This window comes from Furipterus horrens, unplaced genomic scaffold (assembly GCF_987537825.1).
Source record: "Furipterus horrens unplaced genomic scaffold, mFurHor1.1.pri manual_scaffold_10, whole genome shotgun sequence".
NCBI classification, from domain to species: Eukaryota; Metazoa; Chordata; class Mammalia; order Chiroptera; family Furipteridae; genus Furipterus; species Furipterus horrens.
In genome coordinates, this window is record NW_028327180.1 from 16,921,239 (window position 1) to 16,948,689 (window position 27,451).

Here is a 27,451-nt window from a genome sequence, read left to right on the forward strand (position 1 = left end):
AAAGCATTCTTTCTATCTCCCCTTCATTCTCTCCTGCCCTCTCAGTCTTCCCCTCTCCTTCTCTATCCCCACCCCCCACTCTGCAAAGGAGGGTAGGAAAATGTGTCAAATATCCTAAATAAGCTCCAAGATTAATAATTTCAGAGTTCCTCTTCTGTTGTACTAACACCACTGTACATGTGGGTAACATCTGCCCTCGTTGAATTGCCCCACAGGGAACTGAATCATGGGAAAAACTGAAGTAAGATGCTATCTGAATAATTAATAGTGTCTCTGATCCAGAAACCTCATGTTTCTTGTCAGAATAGATATGTATGAATGGATGGAAGGATGACTGGAAGAACGGATGGATAAATGGACGGATGGATGGATGGATGGATGGATGGATACATAGATATACAGATTTACAAATAAAGATATAAACTTTAATAGAAGCAGGGCTTACATACTCCTCTTTTTTCACAGATGACCCACACGGAGGTGAGTAAAGAACTGACTTCCAGATGTTGGAGTCTTATTTAGTCCAGCAATTAATTTGGCTCCTCAAAACTGCTTTCCAAACTTAAGCATTTCTGAGTTCTCACCCTCTCCTCTAGGCAGCTCCTGACGTCTCAAATGCACTGCTTTTGCAGCAGCTCCTTACATCTCGCTCTGTCCGTCACCACGCTCCTACATCTGCAGTTCCCCATGCTCCTTCATCATCTGGAAGAAAGACCTTCTGCTTCTCATGACCTCAGTGAACACCTCAGCACTATTCTCCTTTGCCTCACGGCTGGATACGTACTAAACCCTCTAAAACTAACCATTCTCTTGCAGTATCTCTCGGCACTAAGGGTTTCAAAAGCAACTCACTAAGAACTCATTCCTTCCGGAAATGCGTCACTCTAGCCAGTGTGATATACTTAGACTGAGCAGCAAGAGACTCGATGACAGCAGACTGAGTTTGGGGCTCCACTCCAACCTTCAGCAAGCCACTTAGCCTCTCTGAGCTCTAGTTTCCTCATTCTTAAAAGTGGGAAAGGATACTTCTTAGCCTATTTAACACATTGCAAATTAGATTGCAATGTGTTAAATAAGTTATAAACTAACTACATATAAAGTACTGTTTCTAAGCACTCAGAAAATAGGGAGCTCTTGCCGTTGTCATTAATATTTTTATCTTCTTTGCTTTTCACTAAGACAAAACATAATTTCACCAACACTCCCTTGACCTAGCAAGATTCCTGTTATCCACAGGAAGGATCGTAGGGTGAACTCTTCTTTCCTTCGAATTGTGTGCTTTCTAGGGGATTGAGGAGAGTTGGTAATAATCCCTAGTCCTTCCGAACATGTTTCGCAATCGTGAGCTGTACAAATATCCTAACTGAGTCCCAGAAGCAAGTATACACATACGGACACGCTAACTTAGGCCCTGAGTCAGATTTTGGGAACTCAAAGGACTCATTCGATCCTAGCTGGAATGTCATCTGAGGAAACCAAGGAAGGAAGCAATAATCAGAAGTGGGTGACAGATATAAATACAGACCAATGTCAAACTAATCACATTCACATGTTGGGGGAGGGGGAAAAGAGTATTTGTGGAGAATCCTGAGCTACCACAGCCCTTCCTCATAACCATTTGGTAACCTTAACATAGCAAGCAGGATATTCATTTCTAATTTTATTTCTCACAGCAGATATTCACGGGGTGAGAAGGGCGCAATTCCTGGGCAGGGCTGCCAAACACGGAAGGTGATACCTGTAAGGCATTAGGGAGTGTTTGCAAATGAAGGTTGTTTTATCTGTTGCTTTTTGTAACATCCATCATGCTGCATCCTGCAGTGGCCTTGTCATTCCCTTGCACGCACTCAGTGAATTACCGAGGACTGCTATGCACTGCGCCTCACAGGCTGTGCCACTTCCATTTCATACTTCACAGTTTTAGTGGCACTTTGAGGTTTGAAATGTTTCACAGTTACTTGCTATATGTGGGCGCAAAAAAAAAAAAAAAAAAAAAAAAAAAGCCTATATCACTGAAAAAGTTACTGCAGGAACAGAAAATGGTTATAGTCAGATGGGAATTTTTGTCCTGTTAACATTCAGAACTTTATCAAGAATCAATTTATTTTTTATCAAAATCTAATTTATGTTTCCCAGATACATGAGTTCATGCTATTATTTTGCTCACTGCATACAGTTCTTACAAAGTTAAATATAAACTTTTATTGATGTAGATAAGATTCTATAATTAGAATGAAATTGCAAACACCATGCGTCTTTTCTAGCCTGCAAGTTGCCCATATGCTCTAACATAATAAACCCAAAAGCCTCATCCAGTCACCTGGTCTAATCCAGTATAAATATTGAGTGAATGTCCATGTATATGTCTTGACAAATGTTTCCATTTAATGTGTTAAAGTCAATCTATTTAAACAAAGATAGAATGACATAGATCTGCAACAAATGTAAGTGCATTGAGACTGATAATAAACAACAATATATCGACCGGCATCTGCAAATAACAATAGGCATTTCCCCAGCAATTTCATAAAACACCAGCATGAGATACTTTCTATTTCTGACAATGTACTCTTACTGATGACTCCTTTACTTTACACTTTAACATTTCTATTACCTCTTTCGGTTTTCACTGAGACAAAATGTAAATTTATCTGAACTCCTTTATCCACTAAGGATATCACCTGAGGGAATCTAGAGAAACTCATTTTTCCTTCCCATTGTGTCTTTTCTAAGTAATTGAGCAGTTTGACATTAGAGCATTCAAACACTATATGTATTATTTTCTTAGCATAAACTGTCCAATAGTCAACCAAATTTTTTACTGAATAAATAATAATAAACACATTAAGATGCAAAAAATTAAAAAAGGAAACTTTACACAAGAGAATGAGCCTTGGCATAAATTAAGCACTAGAATTTCTCCTTTTCCTCTCTCTGTCTTTCCAACTGCACAACATGCCTCCTCAAGTTGAAATGTCTGGTATGTTTCATTACAAATAGAAACTGAGAGCCACTGGTAAGCATGAAAAGAAAACAAAATAAGCAAATGCAGATGGAAACTCAAGCGGTGATATGTTTAGGCAAGCTCTGAATAACTTTTTAATATATAAAATTATTTTCCACTGACATTTAAAAAAAAATTTTCCAGGTGGAAAGAGGGAATTTATGCTTCTAATGTGTCTATCTGGAAGATTACAATTAACTACTAGAAAGTAAGAGATTAATTTGTTAATCTAGTGCTTAATGTAGAAACAAAAAGTGACTAATAATGCTGATATGTTGCTAGCACTACTTCAGCTTTAAATATTTCCACAGTTATCCAGGGTAATCCTGAAAGTGGGTATGCAAGGACGGGGCCAAATTCCACAAAATGGGCAAATGCACAAGAAAAGCTAATCCAGTCAGAATGCTAGCATGGTCTGCATTGTGTCCCCACCTTAATCTAAACTCTAGCTTGACAAGGCCACACTAAAAATGCAACACTGTCTCTATTGATTATATTTTATTCTACATTGGCAACTTGCCCTTGCATACAGTTACATGCTTAACACAGACAAACAAAAAGAGCCTCAAAACATACAACTTCTTCACCGCAAGGATAAAAGTAGGCTACTAGGAAACAGTAATGTTACACTATTAAAAAGGTTTCAACTTAATTTGGTTACCTATATTAGCTACCTGTATGGGACGCTCTGACTCTGGATTTACCACAGCCCCAAAGTACTGAAATGGTATCAGACAGCCTCATGACATTAACAAAAAGGTCTCAAAATCAATTAACTGTAATTCATGGTAAAGCTAAAATTAACACTTCCCAGGGGCAATGTTTAGAAGTACATGGGGGGAGGAGGTAAAAGAAATGGGTCACAAAATACCTGCGAAACTTCATAACTATCACAACCTCCCCACAAAAGGTAGCGGCATACCTCTTCAGGGGAAAGGCTAAGGGAGTAAACCCCGACAGAAAATCCGGAGCCGGAGTCCCGAAGGCGGTTTGACGTTGTAGTCAACACCGGCAACTCCTGCGGCGCACCTGAACCCAAGCTGTATCGACTCCGTCTTTCCCTTGGACCCTTCAGCTGCGAAGAGAAGGGGGGTCTGCTGCATGGGCAACAGCAGACCCTCCATATTACCCTGCCCAGGCTCTGTAGCTTCAGCGTCATCGCAAGATGTCGATTCAACACGGGAGGAGACAGATACTACCATGTCACTCCCGAGTCGGACTGCACAACCATTCTCGGCGGTGCAGATAGACTCTTAAGAAGCTACACCATCGTCTCTCGAGACGGACGGCTGCCGACGACGACGACTGGTTTAAACAGCAGGCCAAGGCCTCTAACTATTGTCTCTAAAGACATGATATGGCCTTCAGTCAATCATGTTTTGTGTACATTTTATTTAGCTATGAGCATGTTGTTCTTTGTATATCAAACCTTCTGTCAGATGCTGTGGGGTTAACAAAAGCTATAAAATACATGGTCTAAGCCAGAAATAGAATTAGAGAATAATATCTTATGCAGAATAAGAAGCTATTTTAATAATAAAGAAAGAACATGGGACTAGAGGTTTGTAAATCTGGTTCTAGTCACAGCAGGTTTGACAAACTAGCTTTGTTGACTTGAGCAAGTGACTGAATATGCTTTGTTTCTCTTTCAGCAAAATAAGGGGTTAGAGCTGCTGACAACTAATATCCTACTTAGCTCTGAAAGCCTATTTGACAAAATCACATTAAAGAATATAGAAAATCTTTCAAACCCATGTTATACAACTCAGGCATTGCAAAATGGCAGCTGGAGGGCCAACTTCAGAGACAGGCATAGATTTGGGGAGCATGCAACCTTCAAGAAATGTTAAATCAAAGTGTGTCTGAATGAGTGTGGTTTCTCTAGTTTTCCGTGGACACCATTCTCCCCTCTGATCACACTAGCTATTTTGCAGTTACCTACTGATCTTAGGAAGGCATGTCAGCTTCTAACTCATGATTTCAGGGAACTATAATTCTGTGGTCATTTCAATACTTAGATCAATTATTCTGAAGTGCTATTATAATTAAACAGAACTTTAGAAACACATAATGAGAAGGTGCTAAGCTTCTACCAATCTGCTTGAATTCTTTTTCTTTCAGAATACAATGTAGTACAAGGACAAAAATTCTGAATTTTAGATTAAAATCGAATAACTTGGGTTCTGATCTTCTCTTTCCCATTAATAAGACCTTTGACCTTGGGTGGCATTCACCCTGGCATGCTGGAATCTCTGCTTTCTTATTCACAAAACGGAGGTGTAACAGTTACACTAAATTGTGCCTGATGCACTTTGTATTTCTACAACTCTGCAATTCTATGACAACAGACAATTTTGCTGTTCTGAACCTATTTCCTAGAACTTTGAAACCCACAGATCTTTAGAAATGAACAGATTTATCTAAGCTAAATGGAGGAAATGATGAAGGAACATGCTAGACCAATAAAATCAAAAGGAGTGCTCATTTTCTGAGATGCACAAAGCACTAAATAAGATAATGGAAAAGCCCTCACTAAAACACAGAGCCGTCATGGGCTGAAAATCCTTCAGTAGTGGTGCAAAAACAGGTTAATGGTAATAACATTAGACTATGAGTTAAAAACTCTGTGTTGTGGTGCCTGTTGTGCCATTTATTTGTGATCTTAGTTTCTTATTTCAACATATTGAGCCTCAAACTCTTCATGTGCTAAAAAGAAGGAATAATAATGCTTGGAAACTACAAATACAGATGCATAAAGTTTATGCATATTACACTTATTGATGCATCAACACTTATTGTTTCTCAGAATTGTCACGAGTTCCTTAGTGTTGGAAGAGGCAATCAATCTCCCACAGGTCCTGAGCATCCCCGAAAATTGTATTGGTGCCAAGGATGCCAGGCTCTGCCAACTTTTTGCTCTTTACCCAGTCTGTTTTTCAGGGTTCTATTCCCAGCAAGCAATCTTGAGGACAATGAACATGCTTACTCTAAAAGCCAGATTCCCCAAGCTCACATCTCTTAGCAGTAATACAAGCCCATCAGAAGTACAGCATCCACCAGAACCTCTCCACATGGCCTCATGGGACTTGGGGGCATGGGGAAGTGATAGGGACATGAAGCTCAGCCTGCATGCTGTGCTGTGAATAACAGAGTACTTGGCTCTGCCAGGTCCCGATTCTGCATCTTCTCCCATCTGCACCCATGAAACTGTGGCAGTCTAACTTTTTAGCTTGTAAACAGGAGAAAATTCCAGACCCTTCACAGAGCCTATGAAGATGCTCAGTAAATGTATGACTGTTGCACGGATGCTAATTAGGGTAGCTCACATGTATTTCATTACCTTTTCTTAGTAGACATCTAAGGTAAGTTCATTACCTATTCTCAGTAGAATTAGAGTCTCATGTTTTCATCTAGAACCAGGAAAGGAATTTGTAGCATGTGCAATCTTCCTCTTCCTGGTTCTCAGGCAATTCACTGCACTTCCATCAACATCCCATCCTGCCAGCCACTCAAAATGACCAATGACAGATGCCAGCACCACCACCCCCTTTCTTCTTTCCTCACACAGTCAGATTTTTTCCCACATTAAAGCTAAGATCTTACAGCCTTGCTGCTAAGGTTCTGATCTTGAGCTAATCCTAGATCTGCCACACTAATTAAAAGCAAGTTAGTATAATGTCATCTAGCACCAAAACCCAGAATATATTCTCTTTGTGGAAACTTTGCAAATGATACTTCTGTGCCTTAATTGCAATTGAAATTGTTACAGAAAACAGAGCTGAAAAAGACCGTAAAATTACTTAGGATCATAGACAGAAACTTGGGAGATTTAAGTGCCACCTTCACTATATTTTGTCAGAATACAAATATAATTGCAGGTGCTTAGAAAAAAAGTAAGCATGCCAATAAAAATCTCACATGCTGAACGCTAGGAAAACAATAACACTTCTATTATAAGCCATTTTATGTGATAATTGCCTTTTGAGAAATAGGGATAGAGATATTATCACTAACAAAAAAGACTTTAAAGAAATGCAAATTCCTGATTAGGATCATTTTCCAGTGAAGTAAACAGCTATTTGTCAATGATTATTTCTTCCTTTGTTTTCTTACCAGCTCTTGGCTTTCTTCACATTTCATACCACTATTTGTCTTAGGGAAAAGTCCTCAAACACCTTGACACACTTTCTCGCCTTGCATGAGGAGTGATAGTTTCCCCATGTCTAAAATAAAATGAAGTCTACGTGAAGAACCCAGGATGCTCTCCAAACCAGGATATGCAGTTTGTCCTCAAGTGGGTTTGGCCCTTTTTCTGTGATTTATCTACATCGACTTGCCAACAATACTAACCGGCAGACAGAAGAGGAATCTGACTCACATGGAGCCAGTCACAAAGCTCGGGGCCGCAGAGCTGACCAGTTTTGTGACTCATAGCAGAAGCAGAAACCAAGGTGACACAGGGTGGAAACTGGCCCCACTCGTCATTAAGACCCTTCGGCTGAAAACCCTGTTCCCCGGTATAGTTGATGCCAACAACGTTTGTCATAGTTGTTCCCCAGCAGTTTATTAAGTAGTTAAGGTTTTATCAACTATTTAAAACCACATGATACACAAAACTCTAAAACCAGATGACACACTAGGGTACCAAGGTAGTTTGAACACATTTACATAAAACTAGAATATGATTTCTCAGATAACCACCAAGTAAATGGATCAAACCACTCTTTGGATTCCCTACCAAGTGTAATGTTTGCCTACAATCTGTTGACCAAAGGGAAGTAAAGGAAGGGAGGGAGCACTTTCAGCCCACTCATTTCCCAGCAAATTTTCTTTTTGGAAATGCACTTTGTACCTGCTTTACACTCATAGACAGCCATCAACTTTCTACATTAGCATATATGCTCTCATGAGTTTTCCAATACGTCATTAACAATGTGCCCAGTATTCTATAGTTTACATTCGGCTTTCGCACAGAAATCCCATTTAGTCCTTCAACAATATAGTCAGCAGCTATTTTTATCATCACCATTTGAACAAAACAGGAAACTGAGGATCAATATGTTAAATAATCCGGCCAGGATCATACAGCAAGGGAACCAGACCTTTATTTTCCATTTTAGTTTCTAAATCTCAGATTCTCCTAGCAGGTGCAGTGAGTTTATTAAGTGACACATTTATTGGACTCCCGTCATCATTCATATACAGACCTTCATTCTGGACTATGTCTGCAGCATGTGTTCACAACTGTGGGGTCTTCTTGTTACCCACCCTCCCCAGCCACAGAAGCTGCTCTTTTAAGCAGTGCAAATATTTCCTCATGGTCAAGAACAAATCTAGGACGATGTGAAATTCACTCCAATTTCAAGGAAAAAAAAAAACTTGAAGGACAACCACAAAAGGAGTGCAACCTCTAGCTACAGTGAAAATCAACACCTGGAAAACATTCCTTTTTCAAAGGGAGGAGTGTCCCAAATTTGTAGATCTGGGTAATTAAAATATGTGTAAGAAATAAACCATTAGGAAATTCGCCCACTCATTTGATTTAACCGCTGATGCCATTAAATGTTTTCTAAATGTCAGTATGCCTATAAGTAAAGAAAATCAGTTGCAAAAAGCTGATTTAATCAAATTGGGGCTCCAGCTATTGTGATTTTTTTTTTCTTTCAACGAGGCAAAAGCATATGTACAAATTAAATCAGGCTTCATTTAAAAAAAAATTAGGCTTCATTTTAAAGCTTGGCAAAGAAATGTCTTGAGCAGTATAAACCTGAGGTCTGGTCATTCTAGCATCGGGTCCTAGAATTATAAACACAGTGTTGTTGCTAAGTCCTAATGACTCACATAACAATTTTATCTAAGAAACTGTGCAGGAACACCAAAATCATCTTTACAGTCATTTTGGGCAATTCATTATTGTGGGCCCAGCAAAGTAATCATGCCCTCAACTCTTACAGAAACGGTCAATTCTTCCCCATATTCTTGCTGCTTCTCCCACTCAAGGAAACAATCATAATGAATATAGAATTATTAGAAAGGATTTTCTGGGTAGATGTAGGAATAGTCACCAGTTTCACAATAAAAAGAGGGGGGGGGAAGCAACTGCCCAAGCTCATTGCAAATTCTAACCTTTAAAATATGTGTAACACTGGCCATCTTTTTCATTTTACTAGCAATATATATAATTTCTGGGATTTCTTGATCTCTTCAATCAGTAGCACGATAGCCCCCTCAGATGTCACTTCTTTTCTCCTGAAATTTCTAAGAGGCATCTAAAACTGTGGCTTTAGCCAGACAGCTATGTGGAAGCAGTAGCAGTAATCGAATATTTCACTAATGACCTGCACAAGCAATTGGAGCTGTCACCAATCCCTGGCATTCTTTGTCTTCATCCACAGGGGGCCGCTATGAGGACCCACTGAAAACGACACTGCCACTGGGAACATCTTTGAAAGAACCAGGAAAGTATTCATTTGCTACAGGACAGAAATGACACTGGCATCGTTCTCGTTATTACCTAAAAATGAGGCTGGGCACTTTAAATGACACTTTTCTTTCCCCTGTAAGATCATAGTTCTTCATGAAAATAGATTAGCCTTGAAAAGCAGGAAGAATTAGACCAGTTTTATGTCGCAACCTGAGATACAGAGAAGAAAAGTGACTTTAGGGAAAGATTTAGCAGGATGTCCATGCTCCCCGAGCACCTTGGAAAACCCTCATTCCTCTAGGTACCCCGAACTGCTCCTAATGCCACAGGGGAGAGAAGGGAGCCTGGTGACAAGGGGAAAGAGGGTCAGCCTTAGCATCAGAAAGGCCTCAGATCCTGGTTCTGCCATTTGCTCTCCATGACAGCAGATTGGGCATGTCCCTCTGAGCTTGAGTTTTCTTATCTGCAGAATGAAACTAATAATATAATTATCTTGCAAGACTTTGCAAAATGCACAGCTTTGCATAATGCCTAATAAGTAGTAGGTGGTCATGCTATTTGCCCCTTTGTCATATTCTCCATTAATGAACTTCCAACAGAAGAACAGTGAAAGCATTTTCAGTTCCTTAAGACCACATATCAGCTTGTAGAGATATATAAACATTTCCAAACTTTCACTGAGAAATGAAAAGGCAAAGTTCATTTATTTACAGAGCTACAACCAGGCAACCCATCTATTTTCAAATCCTTCTTAAAGGCCACACTTAGTGGCTTAATATAGCTGGAAAGCAAGAACTTAAGTAGAAACTCCCATTCACTCGTTCACATGGGAAGTACTTACAAGTGCCTATTAAACTTGCAATGGTCACGCGTTACATGTCTTCAAGAATGTCTCTACAGTGACTACCTGATGCATGTTTTTGATCCACCCTAAGTACAGTCAGAGTATTCACTGAACTTCTGGGGTAGTTAAAAAAATAAAATAAAATGTCTCTAAAGTAACGTTTTGATTCATTAAGTGCACTGGAAACAAAACCAGATGGATCTGGCAGCGGGCTTGTTCCCCTGGTTCTCGGGCTGCTTCAGAGAAGTGCCAGCTCAGAGGGGGGGTGATCGACGTCACACATTCCACACTGAGGCACTAACAGATCCTTGGCTCCAGGTTTCCCAGGACTCGGAGGGAGTGCCAGAACACACAGGCTATGACAGAACCATCTTGGAGGCACCCATGCAGGCCAGAGATATGAAGAACTGCCCTGGGCACTGAATAGCTCAGGTTACAGTTGTTTTATGCCTGACAGCAATGGCAATTGATCTCTTTATCCTTGTACAATAATTGTCACATCACACACACACACACACTAGGTCTTCTTAAGGTATAACCTAGAGATCAGCACTTATAACAGAAACATCCACTCCGTGGTATACAGAATAGTTTGGAAAATCACCAGGTTTGATTAAACCTGGTTAGTAATACACACGCACTTACACTCACACCCCCTTAATTTCATTATACAACAAATATTTATAGAGCATCTTTCAAGTTCTAAATGAACCCATCATTCTGCTATTTAAGCACAGACAAATGCAAACAAGATAAGATCCCTGCTCTCTAAAGGTTTACCATCTAGGAGGGAATACAAATCAATACATAGGCAAACGTATCTGAAAGAAGATGTTCTGGGAGCTACAAATAGTAGGAGTACCGGAAGCCCCTCTAAGATGGCAATAAGAACACTGTCCACTCATCTTGGATGATTTTTGATGTCTTGGGAAGCTACCGCCCAAGCTCTCCTTACAGTACGTCTATAGTAGAGAGCTATGAAGAGGTTTTGTTTTTGTTTTGTTTTGTTTTTAATATTTGACCTGAAAAAATAACTTATCCTGATATGTTTTAGTACAATTTAATTGACTAGGTCAGGGTATAAATAAGTGGCCTCATCAGACGAAAGAAGCATAAGTTTATAAAGATATTGACCAGCCAAATTTTGCTAAGAGTAATGGTAACTAGCAGAATAACCAGTTGCTAGCAAGATTATCTTCTACTGAACATCGACTGAAACAAAAGACAGAATTATAGAAGCTAAAATACATTGTTCTTATACAAGGAAGAATATTTTTTGCTTACATTTTCTATCTGATCCCCTTCCTCACAAAAAGATGACTTATTTGGGGTTTCCCATCTCATGTAGACCCTCCCCCAAAATGACTCGTGTCTACAGACTGCTCAGAGGCTGAGTCGAAATGACCATAATGGTGCCATAACATCATCACTCCTGTCCCGACTGTGGCTTTGGGATCACCTAACCCATCCTAGGCCCACCGTATTCCTCTGCCATAAATACAAACTTTGAGAAAATTAGTTAGATATGTGAAGTCAGGCATCCTTGCTGACTTGGAACTAGAGGTGACCGTGTTGGTTTATGTATAAGATGAGGAGGGGGGACCTATCTAGGAGGACAACAGTGTCCCCTTGAGAAGCAGGTTGAGAGGACCAAGTGGTCCTGGAAAGACTGAGGGGGCAGCCTCAGTTCCTGGTGGTTTTGCAGTTCTTATGAGCCCCAGCAGTATTTTATGTTCCCACTCTTTGCATTTAGTGAGGACTGAAACTCAGAATAAGTTCCCTATACTTAAGCTGGCCTGAGTGGGCCTTTGTCCTTGCACCCCACAGACAGATGCAGTTGTTGAGTAAAAAACTGACTCACAGTGATCTAGCCTCATCACCTTCCCTCCATTCTGATAGTCAACTTTTATTCTGAATTCATTCAGAAACATTTATTAAATATCTGTTTGCCTGGGCTACAGGTTATAAAAACCTAAAAGAAACTATTGTCTCCCCTGAGGAGCCATCTTGTAATCAAGTTCATTTCTTGGTCCTCCTCACTACCAATCACTGCTACTGGAAGAGCTCACCTTGCAACGTTTTTCTCTCTAATCAACACCTTCTAGTTTTTCAGGGTATCCCCAGTCACCAACAATCTTCGACCATTATTGGGACTTGTGACTCACTGAGAGCACCACCTTTTCACTCCTGCTTGCGCCTTCATATCTTAGCCAGTTTAAGTTCTGAACAGTCCTCACGATCACTCTCTCTCATGGACTCTCCACTCCGTTGCCCCTCCCTCATTTTGTCATCTTCATCTGAGAAAACACAAAACCCTAGTTGAATCTAAGTCTCCACCTATTCTGTGATACTTGCATAATCAATGTGATGGGAGAAAAAAAAAAAAAAAAAAACCCATAACTGGTTTCATTTGATACTCATAAACATGAACCCAAGTGGACCTTAATGCTATCATCAGTCACAGTTCAGCTCCTTAGTCTGCTCACTCTCCCCACTCTACTTCATATTTTCTACTTCAAACCTCCAACATCTCCCCCAGCAGCTTATTTTCAGCTGATATCCTTCTACTTCACTGAAAAAATAAAAGCAATTAAGACACCACTAAATCTACTACCCTACTGACAGCATCTGTATCCATATACTCTTAGTGAAGTTGAAAATAATTCACATTGCAATCTAAGGCCGACCCCTCTACTCATACAACAGAACTCATCCACTCTCACCTTAAGGGTGTTGTCCCCAACAATTCTCTCTTCTCTGTCCTTTATTAGAGACTTTTTCCTCACTTCTGGATAGTTCTGATCAGAAATGTCATTTCCTCCATCTTAAAACAGACAAACCAAAGAAAACGGCTCTCTCTGATCTCACCTCCTCGAACAGGTACCCAATTTCTACGTTCTCTGGTATAACACCTTGAAATAGTTCTCCCACTTGTCTGATTTCTCTGCCCATTCTCTTTTGAATTGACCACTCTAACAAAATAGAGGTGTGGAGGTCCTCACTGACCTCCATATTGCTAAGTTCAATGTCAATATTCAGTCCTAATCTTTATGTATAAGCAGAATTTGACACACTCGATCAATCACTCCCTCATCCTTGAAACACCCTCTTTACTCAGTTTCCAGCTCACGTTCTGAATTTTGTTTTGATTTTCCTTCCTCACCTGCTGTTCCTGTTTCAGTCATCTTTGCTAATGTCTCCTCGTTTCCTGACCTCTAAATACTCCATGGCTTAGTTCTTGGACTTTTCTAACTCCTATGGCCATATCACATAGCCTTCGGACATTAAATACTATCTATGAGCTGAGGTATCCCAAAGTGACACCTGAGCTTAGTCCTCTGCCATGAACCGCAAACCCAGATGCCAACTTACTCTCCGACATTTCCACCTCGGTGTCTAATAGACAGCTCAGACTTCATACAACTACAGCTGAACTCCTGGTCATGAGAACCATATCTGCTCCTCCCATAGATATCCCCATCTTGGTAAATGGAAACTTCATCCTTAATAACTTGGGTCAAAAGAATTTAAGTTCTGAATTTGGTTTAAAGGTATAATCTTCAACAGGATTTGCTGATGAATTGATCACCTTTGACTCTTCTCTTTCTCTTCAATAACATTCAATAACCAACTCATCAGCAAATCCTGTTGACGAATCTGCCTTTAAAAAAAACCCCAAACCTAAACACTTGCCGTCACCCTAACCCAAGTCATCATCTCACTGTATCTACTTCACAACAGTAGCCTCTGACTTTCCTGCCTCTAACTTTGCCTCTCCATCAGTGAATCCAGGTATTCTGGGGACTAAAACTCCTAAAAATGGTGGGGCCACACTAAAGAAGTGTCTATAAAAGCATAAATACAATATGAGGTGTGAAGGTGAATATTTAGAATTAGAGAAGGTTGTCACCACAAATAACAAGTTGTGAAAATAACTGACAAAAATCACATTCCACTATCTAGGAAAATGATGGTTTTGTTAATTAACTATCAGAAACACCTCTGTAATACTTTTTTTCTATGTATTTGGCTATATAGTTTTTGGTTACCTCTGCATACAACAAAAATTTTGTATTTTCCATAAAAAGAATAGAAAGATTATTCAGCCTTTCTTTTACAATAGTTAATATTTTTAATATTCATAGTTGAGATGCATAAAACAGATAACTTTACCTCCTTTATCCTGTAAGCACAGGGAAAAGATTGAGGAATTTTAGGGGGAAAAAGAGTACAGGATTCACATTTTTAAAAAGTCACTCTGGCATAACTTTATTTAAAGAATAAGTCAGGTTGAGACCAGAAGAAAGGGACAGGTTAGGAGAGCACATTAATAATGTAGTCTCAAAATGACTTAAGAATTTCTCTTACTGAAAATGAGGTTACCATCTTAACAATATTCTACCACTTATATGGAAGTCAATTTTTAAAAACTCCATTTCAAAATAGTAAAAAGGGAAGTGAATTAAAGTATCCCCTGCTTATTTCTTTTATACGAACATATCAATCTCAGGAATGTATTGTCTCAGAATGACAACTAAGATCTTAATAAGAAGTTTAGCCTCCAATGTTTCAAATGAAGGTTATTTGATATACTCTTTAGCATCTAATGATCACTATCTGTGCCTGAAAAAACATTAAGTTAATACAAATGTTAGTGGTTGGGGTTAACCAACTTCCATACAGTAGGAAAGAAATAATTACAGGTCCCTTGGCTACATGTAAGTCGCTGAGAGGAAGAAATGTTCCAGGACTTGCACATTTGTTAATGTCCCAGGTTGTCTCGCCTTGCTAGGAGGAAATTACATGCCACTCCATAAAAGGCTGAGTTACCTACATACCCAGTTTATGGCTGTTCCTTTTCCAAACCCTCTAAAATGTATGTAAGTCTCAGGCTATAGGTAAATCCTGCAAGTATTATAGTTTGTAATGTCTACTCTCAATGGCCTCTGATAGGGATTTACATCCCTGGGGAGCACACACGTATTTATCCTTTCTCTTAGTTTGAGACACAAGAGACATGGGTTGGGCCAGGTAGAAAGGTTCATGGCTGTGGTTTGCGAGCCTGAAAGGCCTGCCCTACCCGGCCCCTTTGCTCGCACTAATGAGAAGAGTCAGGCTGGGCTTAGTCCCTGTGGAGGGTCTCCAGGACGCCACCATGCCACAAACCAGTAAGGCTCCGCACACCAAGGCCTAGCGACAAGACGCGTGCTGCCCTGTGCAGAGCAGGAGTGGAGAACGAGTGTAATTCTGGAAGAGGATTAGCAGACCACATAGCTACTTTCCCAGAACAGTAGGCTCTCATCACCTTTCTCTGTAACAAAGTGAACATTTTAAACTCAACTGCCCGATTCCTTTGTCTTATTTCTCAATTCAACTGGTTCCAAACTCCAAAGGAAAAAAGCAGTTACTTATTATTATCCCGGTTCTCTGAGACAGACCGGGGTGGGGTGGGGGTGGGGGTTGTTGTACAGCTTCTACTAAACCAAAAGTTCCATGAGGGCAGGGACCAAACTCCGGTTCAAGTCGGAGCTTAAAACAGCTGCTGAAGAAATATAGGAATGAGGAAATGAAAGTTAAACAATTAGCCTATTGATGACACTTTTGCACTCAGTATACAAGGCAAAATATTTTCTAAATGATGTCTGCACTTGAAACCTAGTTTTGGCAGTACACTTTATTAGCTTTCTATGCCCATCATAACAAATTACCACAAAGTTGGTGGTGTAAAACAACAAGAATGTGTCCTCTTGCAGTTTTGAAGGCCAGAAGTTCGAAATCAAAGTATCAAAATGACACATTGAGTAAACGTTTTTCTACCATGTCTCCATCAGGCTAGCAGAGACAACCAACAGAAAGCCAACTTATTTTAAAGAAATAGAAGAAATCAATGAGTAACAAAGCTGGTATTTGAATCTAGGAAGTTGGACTCCCATGTTTTGAGCCAATAAACAATACTGCCTTCTTAAAAGGGGTATCTCACAGATTCACCTAAACTGAAAATGCAGGTAGTTTTTCTTCAGCAAAGCTTGAGTCTGAGTTTTAAAAAACATCCTCAGGAGTTGATTTCCCTGCATCATTTAGCACACACTTCCGTGCCGACTTTATTCAGAATTTCCAAGCTGTGTTCTTTGGTGCCTCCAAGCTCTCACCATCCTTGCTGGTTTAAGCCGAATCACTCCACCTAATCACTGTGGCCAGGAGAGTAAGCTCTTTCTCTGCCGATGCCTGAATCACATGCCCACCCTGAAGCTGGGGGTTTGGGTGGCGGCCCTCCCCAAATTGCACACATGAAGTACGGGGAGTGTTTCTCCCAAGTCACAACAGAGGGCCGTTACCAGAGGTAAGATTAAAGGATGCCAAGAAGCCAAAAACAATATATGTCTGCTGAAGACGCTTTTCACTACACACAGAAAACCATTTCTAGGAAGCAGAGACATTTATTTTACTTTCTTGGAGAAGATATTATTGCTTTGTACACAAAGCTTATGTACAAATGACCTAGGAAGGACCCTAGCCCACTGTAAAATATCTCACTAGCCTCTGAAGTCTTCTCTACCTGTGTTCCTTGTCAAATGCAAAACACAAGATGAACGTACTAAATTAGAAAACCCCTGCAAGTCGTTACTCTAGTCCTAAGATTTCTGTTATTCCCCAAGTTGTCCTCTGGGACATTAGCAGAGTTACTAGAAGGGAAATGGTGAAAAGAATGCCTTACAACTGTCTCTAAATCCTTTATAATATTTTAATGATTTTCATATTTAAGATACTATCAATTTATTTAAAAGTTAACGCCCTGGCTGGTGTGGCTCAGTGTACTGAGTGCTGGCCTGTGAACCAAAGGGTCACTGGTTTGATTCCCTCTCAGGACAAATGCATGGGTTGCAGGACAGGTTCCCCGTTGGGGGTGCATGAGAGGCAACCACACATTGATGTCACTCTCCCTCTCTTTCTTCCTCCCTTCTCTTCTCTTTAAAAATGAATTAATAAAATATATTTTTTCAAAGTCAATGCCTGTGGTGACTACTTCAATGTAGCAACCCATGTTATTATAGAATCGATGAGACTCCTCCCTGCATCTCCATCCTGCATCTTTCTATTTCAGAGCTTACCAGGTCAGTACAAAAAGAGAGAATGCATAAAGAAGAATTGACTGTGTTCAAGACATCTGTCATTCAGATATATAATTCTATTCATTTGCTAATTTTAAAAATTCTTTTAGGTTTTTTTTGTACGAGTATAGGCAAGCAAAAGAAAATCGCTGACAAGAAATAGAAACATAACAATCTAAGCCAGGAAGAAACTAAGAGAAGCAGAGAAACAGTTGCAAAATTCTCTGTGTGATGATCTCTAAAGACATTATCCCAAATGAATTCCCTCCTTTAAATTCTGCAATTAGAGTCTGTTTTTATACATGAAGGAAGATTAGTATGTTTCAAGTTCCAAAGCTTCAAAAATCAAATTACTTTGTAATAGCAAATTCAATATAATTTTCTATTTTATTTTTAAAAAACCCTCTAGTTTGCACATCTCATAAATTGTTATGAAACCTGATCTTAAGTTTCTCCAAATAATTTTTTAGAAATGAGTAAAATATATTTTAATATTTGTTAATAGTTATATGTATACTTAAAATCATTAAAATAAAAAAATAGAAGGTTTTATAAACATTGTTGATAAAACATCTGTTTGGCAAGTTGTCACCAGTGAGGGAAAAAAGTAAACATAGCACAAAGTCATTTTTTCTGATAGATTTTTCCAGTGCTTTCTAGCCACATAGTTATTTTAAACAGTTATTAAAATTCATGATGGCTTCATTTTACATTTAAAAGAAAAGACTTATGATTTGAAGACCAAAGAATACAAATACACACACACACACACACACACACACACCTACTCCTTTCCAAACTGTTAAGAAACAACTCAATACTGAACCTAAACGTATTTGCTGGACATGAATATCGCAAAAATCTCATTGAGTTTAACTAAAATCTGTTTTCCAATTTAAATGAATTGAAATAAGACCTAAGGTTTTTTTGTTTGTTTGTTTCCAAGGGAATGCATAAGTAAATGAGTACCATTTATTATATGGTAACTAAAAACTAATATTTAATATGTATTGCAAACACTGATTTTTACATGTGAGTTCTAATCAAGATTCATAAATTATTGGCAGCATGACAATAGAAACGGTTAAGCAATATTCAAAGAGAAAATTATTTCATATATTTTCTGATTTAGCTCCATTTGACTAAAACATGGTTATGTATTATATGAAAGCACAAAAACCCATTTACTAAAGATATTTGATATTATAATTGTTATGGTGTATTTTTCAAGTTGTTATTCTTGGATCAAATTCAAGGAATGTTTGGCCTCTTCTCACATAAAATGTTCAGCTTATGGAATATAATACACCTGAATTTGTCAGTGCATCAGAGCTAAAGGTACATACATGTCCCATACACACAGGACTCACTCTTCTTTCTAATCTCACAAACTATTCAAGTTCTGGAATTAATGTCACTGATATCTTAGATCATACTTCCACTCACAGTGAAGTGAATATTAAGAATACATGTGTTTTTAAAAATCAATTCAAGTTACAGGCTTAATATAGGCTTTTTGAGATAGGAACGTTGAGAAATAAATTTGCAATTTTAATTCACATATAAACTAAGATCAGCACTTCACAGCTGTCTGGTGGGACACATGCAAAGGCTCCTAGTAAAATGTCTCTGACTTCAACAGAGCCCGTAGTGGGATTTTCAGGATGACAACTGCCCTCCTTGCGTTCTTGATAAAACCTTCACTCCTTTCTCACATCTCCCTTCCCAACATCCTTGGCCCCAAGGCAGCAATCTGCTGAAGAGAACAATCCCCCAAAAGAGACTATCAGTAGAACGACTATCCTCCTTCACTAAGACACCCTCAGAACTAGTCTTTTCACTCTTTGCTGTGTATCTCAATCCATAGACCCTTAACCTCTCACCCTTACTTTCTAAATCTATTTTTATATTGAATTTATTGGAGTGACATGTGTTCACAAAACCATACATGGTTCAAGTGTACAACTCAATAAAGCATCATCTGCATACTGCATCATGCACCCGTCTCCCCAAGCAAAGTTTCGGTCCCCATTTCCTCCCCTTTGCCCACCTCCACCTCCCCACTACCCCCCTTTCCCTCTGGCTAGCACCATACTGCTGTCTGTGTCTATGTGTTATATGTATAAATGTTTTTTTTTTAACTTAATCCTTCCCCCTTATTTCATCCCTTCTTGACTCACCTACCCAAGCTCTTCATGGTGCCCTGGGACACCCCAAATCTTTCATAACTAAATTGATATTCGAGCTCTGTTCTCTATATGTTCCCTATCTTCTTGTTCTAAGAACCCTGTTTTCATAAGGCTATGACTTCTTCCACAGCTCTCTCAAGAAGTAACTGTCCTTTTTTCCCCACTCTTTCCATACTCTTTAGCTAAACAGTCTCTTCCTTGATCCTTATTGACACTTCTCAACCATTTCTCCTTTCTCTTAGAGAAAAAGGGGGGAGGACTTGTTTTTCATAGCAAAGTATCTTTTCATAGTCCATGTGCTTTCACACTCGCCCTGATCATGGTTACTTCACCTTTCTCTTTGCTCTTCAAATCCCAGTACTTCCCATCCCATCCTCAAGTGAAAAGCTCGCTTCTAATTTCATGGAAGCAACAGAAGCAATCCCACCACCTAATTTACCAACCAGCCTGTATCTGGCCCACACCCCTGCCCTCCCCCTGGGACAATGGACGCGCTTTCCCTGCTCCTGTCCAAGATGTTCCTCCTCCTTGATCTAAGTATGAGAACCATATTTCACACTCTGCCAATTTCCCTCCTAGCTGTTCATTTCCCACTTCTTTTGGTGGGTACTTCTCTTCTTGTCCTCTAAATACTGGAAAGCCCTAGGACTTAGTTCTTGGATTTTTTTTCTTCCACCTACATTTACTTCTTAGATGAAGTGCCATAACCACTCACCAACTATAGCTACTGAGCACCTCAAATGCAGCCATAGCAATTTCTAAAATTCACACTGGATTTTGGAGACTTAGTATGAAAAACACATAAAATAGCTCGTTAATTTTTTTTATATTGATGAAATGATATTTGGATTTATTAGGTTAAATGTCTGTTGTTAAAATTAATTTTATCTGTTTTTTGTGGCTCGAATTATATTTGTATTAGATAATATTGATCTATACATTAATAACTCCAGTCTTTCCTATTAGCCCACACTTATATAACAGACTGGCTATTGGACATTTTTATTTGTATGTGTATGAGGCACCTCAAACGCAATGTGTCCAAATCTCTCAGCTCTGGGATTCTGCCCATTAAAAACTGCATCTGCCTCTCTTCCCCCATTCAGAGAGTGACACTTCTCATTGTCCAGTTCATCAAATCTAAAGAATCATCCTTTGCCTCATATTCTACACCCATTCCTTTAGCAAGTACTGACAACTTGTCACCAAAAATAAAAAATAAAAAAATTTAAGAATGTATTTTAAGGAAGTGAGCTTAGGGCACAGGAATGAATGTTGGGTAAATAAAACAAAGAAGAAGGGAGAACTATGGAAGAATTTGGTGAGGGGAAGGATGACTCTCACTACAGGAGACTAGTTGCTTAACTGCTTGAGATCTTCTGAGAAGCTTTATAGGATGTAACTGAGACCCTTCTGCCCAGGTGGAGAAAAGAGAAAACATTTCCCCATTGGCCCTCATCCTCCCTTCCAGGGGGCTCATGTGTCAGTGTTGTGCTCATTCTGTGGCTGTCCCAAGTCTAGAAGGACTCAGAGAAGCCCAGAACTTGTGTTTATTACAGTATTGGACACACTATTATAAGGGTCCATTTATCTTCCTTCATACAACCACATACAAATTACATATGTCAAATTGCAACTTCCTGAGGGCAAGTAGCTCATCTTTTGTCTCTACATAGCTCATATAATAAAGAAATTTTGGTTGAACAAATTCATGAACCGCACAACCTCAGTGTGGCAGTGACCCCCAAGATCAATCTTCAATCTTCACCACCTTGTCTCTTCTTAAGTGCTAGATTTCCATTTCTAACCTTCTAATCATTATCTCCATATACATGCCTACTCAGCAGGTCTAAAACTAAACTCATTGTTTTCCCCACCCCTTTCTTCATCTGACCAAAATCTGCTTCTCCCTCTAAATTCCTATCTCAATTTAATGACATCTGTTCAGTTTTCCAGGCTGGAAACTGCAATATTGTTCTTTAGGACTTCTTTAATTAGATGAACAGGGTATAGCCAGGTTAAACACAGTAGACAGATTTCTCTTCTGCAATATTTGTCAGCGCTTTCAATACATTAATTCTCAATGTGAATCTTCAAGACGTGTACGCATGTTTTCAGACTCATCTAACTGAAGGACCCTTCTGTCAAGGTGAACCACCCAGGACCGAAGACTCCACTTGAAGAAACACCACTGTAGCATCCACCTCCACACTTCATGCTTCACTGCCACCCTAACGTAGGCTCCTGGCATCTTGTACATGGACCATCTCTTTCCTTAAAAGCCCCTTGTTGATGTCTCTGCCACCATCCTCTCTCGTTTGACTTTTCTAACAGCGTTGGTCATGCCTCATCCCATCCCCAACCTCGGCTTTAAAATCACCATTGGCTTTCCATTACAGGCAAGTTCAAGTCCTAGATCTCCTGTTAGGTTACCTTCAAAATCTAGCCTCATCCATCTTCCCAACTTCTTTCCTTTCACAGCTCTCCATTCCCAAAATGATGCATTCTTTTGTCCTTTGGGGTTTTATTATTTTGCTGCTACTGCTCCAGATGGCCTCTGCTGTTTCCATTCTACCTCTAACAAACTTCTCCTTAAATCTCATTTCTAATGAGATCTCTTCCATTCCAGCACATAGTTGGTTATGGCTCAGTGTTTCCATAATGCTTTGCACTTGCCTCTCCCACAGCCATTGTCACACTGTCTGATAAGGGACAACCTGTGTGTGCATCCCCCCACTCCCCCCTAATCCCCTTCTGCCTAAGCCTTTTAACCTTCATTTCCTCAGCTCCCAACACAGGGCCTGGCATAAAACAGGCATTGAATGAAAAAATCAAACAAATGAATAACAAAATGAGCAATAACAAAGAGAAAAATGTAGATGAACTTCAAAAGGCTATAACTAAAAATGCGTTTTAAGAGCTCATTTATCCCAGCCATTAGGCTCAGGAAAACAGTTATCACTTTGCTTAAATAGACCTTCAGGTTTCACCGTACCAAGCTCCTTGATAGAGAATAAATCTTTACTACAATTTGTCTTAAAGGAAAACTCTATGACTCCTAAAAGTCCCCTTAGGGTTTTGGAGGAACACACTCACACACAGTTTGCCTACCCTACCTACCCTGCTCCACAACAGAACCCAAAGCCATAAGCCTCTGACTGCTCTACCAGCAGTGAACTAAACAGTCTCTGAGGACTTGTACTACAATGAATATCACTCTGTTGGAAGAGTAGCCAGCCCATTTTGTTCATCTAAATTAGTTCCTCTTCCCTATTAGGAGGCTCTCTTCTCAATTTTGGGTGGCCCTAGGGGTTAGCAGCTCTTTTAACATGTCTCCCCCTACCTTTAATTGCTAAAATTTAAAGTTTGGATTTTTGCCTGAACAAGGAGATTCCATTATAAGCACACCAGAAGCAAATTGTTTTGCCTGTTAGTTTGCTGAATTTCTTTGTTCCACCAAAAACTTACCTTTTGTAATTAGATCTATAGCTCCCTTGAGTTTCTCTTTTACATTAAAAATGTGTGGCTCCTTGAAAGAAGTTTGCTGTGGGGGCTCCTCAACATTGTCACCTTTGGAAACATCTTTGGGGAAACAAAAACATTTGTATGCTGTCTGAAGTTCTGGGACCACATCGAGCGTTTCCTTTTTTTTTTTAATCTCCAAAGGTATGAATTTGCCAGATTTCGGTTTTTGGTGTTTACTTTTAAAAACATTTATAGAACTACCTTGAACTTTGTTCTGTGAATAAAAGATAAATTTAATTAAATTTAATTGTCACAGTAATTATATAATAACAGTATTTAATAAATTTTATTAATATAGTAATAGATTTATATCCACTAAATACATTTTGCAAATTACCTTTCTGTATAAAATATTTACTATAAAGCATATGATAATATTCAAATAAAGCAGATGTTTTCCTATGTAGTTTTCAAAAGGCACTTCATAGACATGAGGGTCATATTCTACTTCAAAAATGTAAATTAAAAGTTATTTTTTCCTCAAATGTGATATCTCCAAATACAGCTTTAAAGTCTATTTTAAAATAATGGTTTTCAACTACACCATAAGAATTCAATTATTTTTCAATAATCTTTGAAGAATTCTCAAATATCCATAAAATGCTAATGCCCCCAAAACTCTTTCTCTGTCAAACCATAGATAACCTCTCATACATGGAGATAGATTCTCAAGAAAATAATATTAAAAATTGAATATGTATTTCAGATCATTTCAACCACTTAAATGTTTCTTAATTTTGACTATTTTGAGCAACAGAAAAATAATATAGTCTCAGGTCTCTGACCAGTAGTTATTCAAGCAATTATACTTGTTTTAATCGAGTCATTCTCTGGCTCATAGATAGAGGTATAAACTCCCTCTTCTCCCTCTCCCCTCAAAAAAGGTTTAGACAAATTCAAATTGTTGCCAATTCAAGATGCCAAAGGAGGTGTTATGTTTTGCCAACCAACCAAAGATGGAGTATTAAACTCTAAACACAAGTCAGGGTTCTAAGGCACAACTACGTAACTCAATGAAGGTCTCATCCCATTTACTTACTAATTAATCAGTATAATTTAAAAGTGTTTTTTGGTTAGCGGAAAAAGTTAAGCAATGTTGACAATGTTGATTACAAGACTACAACCATCTACAGCCAGGCTCAGCATAGAGGACCATTCAAAAGTAACATCTGTAAAAATTATAATTGCTTTCCTCCACAGTAAGCATTGAAAAATATTTAAAATACATTGTTTTAAAAAGTATTCAAAAGGAAATAGGTTTGTGTAGCACAAAGTACATCATTCTAAGATCCTCCTTCCTCACCTGCCTCCCCAAAGGCCCGTTTGCCACAATAGCTGCTGCTCCTCAGAATTTTCCATCTCCTCTGTAGATGTCCTTCAAAGTTTCAGCCTGTGCTGACTCTCCTGTCTGTTTGCCATCCCTTTCCCTCTCATTCTTTCTTCTCTGACCTTCCAAATCTCTGCCATTCAGCAAATACTTATTGCTCCGGGCACAATGCTTATGGCTGGAGATGCAATATACAAAACAGGTAGTCACTACCCCCAAGGAGCTATCAAGACTGGTAAGCAGTGGTAGCTCAAAGTGATGAGGGGGAAGATCAGGTAAGCATGTCATGCTATGGGCATAGAGGAGACGTCTCACAATGTATTTTCTAGATATTTACTTGAGATATTTAATCTAAGTATGTATGTTATAATTCATCAAAATAAAAATACTAAAAATTGTGTGTGTAAATTTATATATTTATAGTTGAATAATCTGTATAGCTGAAAAATCTTACTTTTAAATGCAATCTGAAATCAATTCTTATAGCTACTTAGGATTTCATTTTTTCTCTATTCTATCCAAAATCTATTAGGGTTCATGCAGTCATTTGGAATAATCATTATAGTATACAAAAATAGTTATTAGTTTCCTGAAAAATATAATGATAGATAAATGTAAAGCATTAACCTCATTTATTTTCTCATAACGTTGGGCAATGAGATTTTTCGCTTCCTGAAAAAAATCTTGCTTCGTAATCTCTAATAGAGGACCTAAAAGATAAAGACAAAAACTTTTTTTAATGTAGTTAATGTGCTTTCTCAATCATATTATGGTGAAACTATGATATTGAAATTTGGGGACAGTAATGAATCTTGCAGGACATTATTAAAAAGTGAATTGTGTAAATGGAACTTACATGTGAACACAAAATAAGTTAATATAATGCTCTTTTAATGTTATATTTTGCTTTTAAAAACATCAGCTTACAATGGTCAGAGTGACAGATTATCCTAAATTATTAAAATTCAGAAAAAGCAAAGAAAGCACACAAAATTGAAATCTCATATAGTTCTAAACATTTTTAAAATGTTACTATACAGAAGACACAACATGATTTGGCCACAAAAATTATTAACAAGTCTATTTGTTTTCTGTACTTCATGAATAATTCATATGATTGTACATGTATTCAAGAATTTTTTTACCCTAGAACTTGTTGATTAAGTTATAACTGTAAAATAAAACTTTTTAATAGGTTTATTAAATAGCAATAGCATTTAAGTAAAAATATACACACCTACAAATGGGTAATACTATAATAACTTATCTCAATTATATTTTCCTAAGATTTTTTTTCCTCCAGAACTATATATGCAATGTTACTGCACCTGTATAAAATACTTATTCTCATTTAGCCTTGTCTAAGATTTGCTACATATGTATTTCCTGATTGTGACATTTAACGGTGTTTCTTGGCTTTCTCCTCTTAACCTGGACTCAGTAAAATTAAAATATATTATCCATTTGAATTAGCTTATCAGTCTGGCCAGTGTGCTCTCCATTTCTGTAACTCTAACTCCTTTAGTACTCTTAGGATCAAGATTTTTTTCTCTCTTCTTTTCACTCACTCACATTTTAAACAATTAAAACTCTATCTTCATACATATCAAAACCATAATGCAATAGTGTCTTAATCCATTTTGCCTGCTATTACAAGATGCTGCAGACTGAGTAGCTTATAAAAAACAGAAAGCTATTTGTCACAGTTCTCTTGTTTAGAAGTCTGACATCAGGGAACCAGCATGGTCAGGTGAGGACCCTCTTTTAGGTTGTGGACTTCTAGCTGTACCATTACATGGTGGAAAGAACGAGAGCTTTGTGGGGTCTCCTTCGTAAGAGCACTAATGCCATCATGAGGGCTCCACCCTCATGACCTAATCACCTCCCAAAAGCCCCACCTCATATTGTCATCACCTTTGTGGGATTAGGATTTCAGCACACATATTTGGGAAGGAGGGACACAAACATTCAGACCATAGCAGATACTACCACGTGCCCACCAGAATAGCTGAAATTAAAGACTTGTAACAGCCAATGTGGGAGAGGCTGTGGAGCTCCTGGAACTGTCATGTATCATTGGCGGAAATACAAAATAGGTAATCAGTTTGGAAAAGACAGGGTCATTCTTTCACAAAATTTCCCCTTTCTTTTCACCATGTAGACTCATGGGTCCAGGTAGCTGTTACTTTGGGGCAAAGACATTCTAAGGAACAAAGCCTGGGGGAGACTGTAGCAATAAAAGAGAGGAGCAATTGGACTCTTATTCCACCTTAAAAATTCTGGGTTTGGGGAGGAAGCACCTACTAAAGGGGTTCCATCATTAGGCATTGGAATTGTCCCTCTGCAGTTATCCTAGAAGGAACAGCATCTCCCCCTGTTCTCTGGCATCTTCCACTCATAGCCATGGCAAGTGGCAGTCATTACCAAATTCAACTCCTAGTCCTTCCACATTTGCCATGGTATCCCCCCACATTCAGAGTATCTACATATTTCTAAGAAAATTGCTTGGTGTATTTCTTCTCCTTTTCAATAAAATTAGTTGTCAAGACTTGTTGCACATGCTTTTGAAGAACTGTGCATATTCTTTGTAGAGAGCGGAACACAATATCACATGTGAATTATAAAACCGTTCATATAAATTTCACTATTCAAAGACATAAGATTCACCATCCTCACATGGAAGACACAGTGTTTTAGGAATTAAACTTGTTTGTTTCATCAACTTTCAACTAAAATCTGAATATTCTTTGAGGGAGTTTCTAACCAGACCACTAACTTGCTGGAGAAGAGGCAGTGAGTCTACAACTTGTCCTTGTTTATCTTCTCTTTTTTTGACTAATTAAACATCTCTTATAATTACTTGGATTATGATATTGCCATGTATCAGACACATGAGAGTCAATGTAATTTATTAATATATGAAATGACTGTCACTGGGTTTTGATGAAAATGTAGCTTTATATAAACCATCCCATCTTCACTCTAGACAAGACCTTAGAGATGATCTAGCAGGGACCTAAGAACCTGCT

The 27,451-nt window shown here is 38.6% G+C and overlaps 1 protein-coding gene across 1 annotated transcript in view; it reads right to left on the bottom strand.

Moving 5' to 3' along the window:
* Nucleotides 1-26,038, bottom strand: part of IQCM (IQ motif containing M) — a 234,099-nt gene extending 208,061 nt beyond the window's left edge. The window contains exons 1-3 of the mRNA XM_090290157.1: nt 26,026-26,038; nt 25,050-25,132; nt 23,039-23,309 (exon numbers count right to left, since the gene is read on the bottom strand). Coding sequence (XP_090146283.1) covers nt 23,039-23,309; nt 25,050-25,132; nt 26,026-26,038 — 367 coding nt within the window. The remainder of the gene's footprint in view (nt 1-23,038; nt 23,310-25,049; nt 25,133-26,025) is intronic.
* Nucleotides 26,039-27,451: the final 1,413 nt, after the last annotated feature.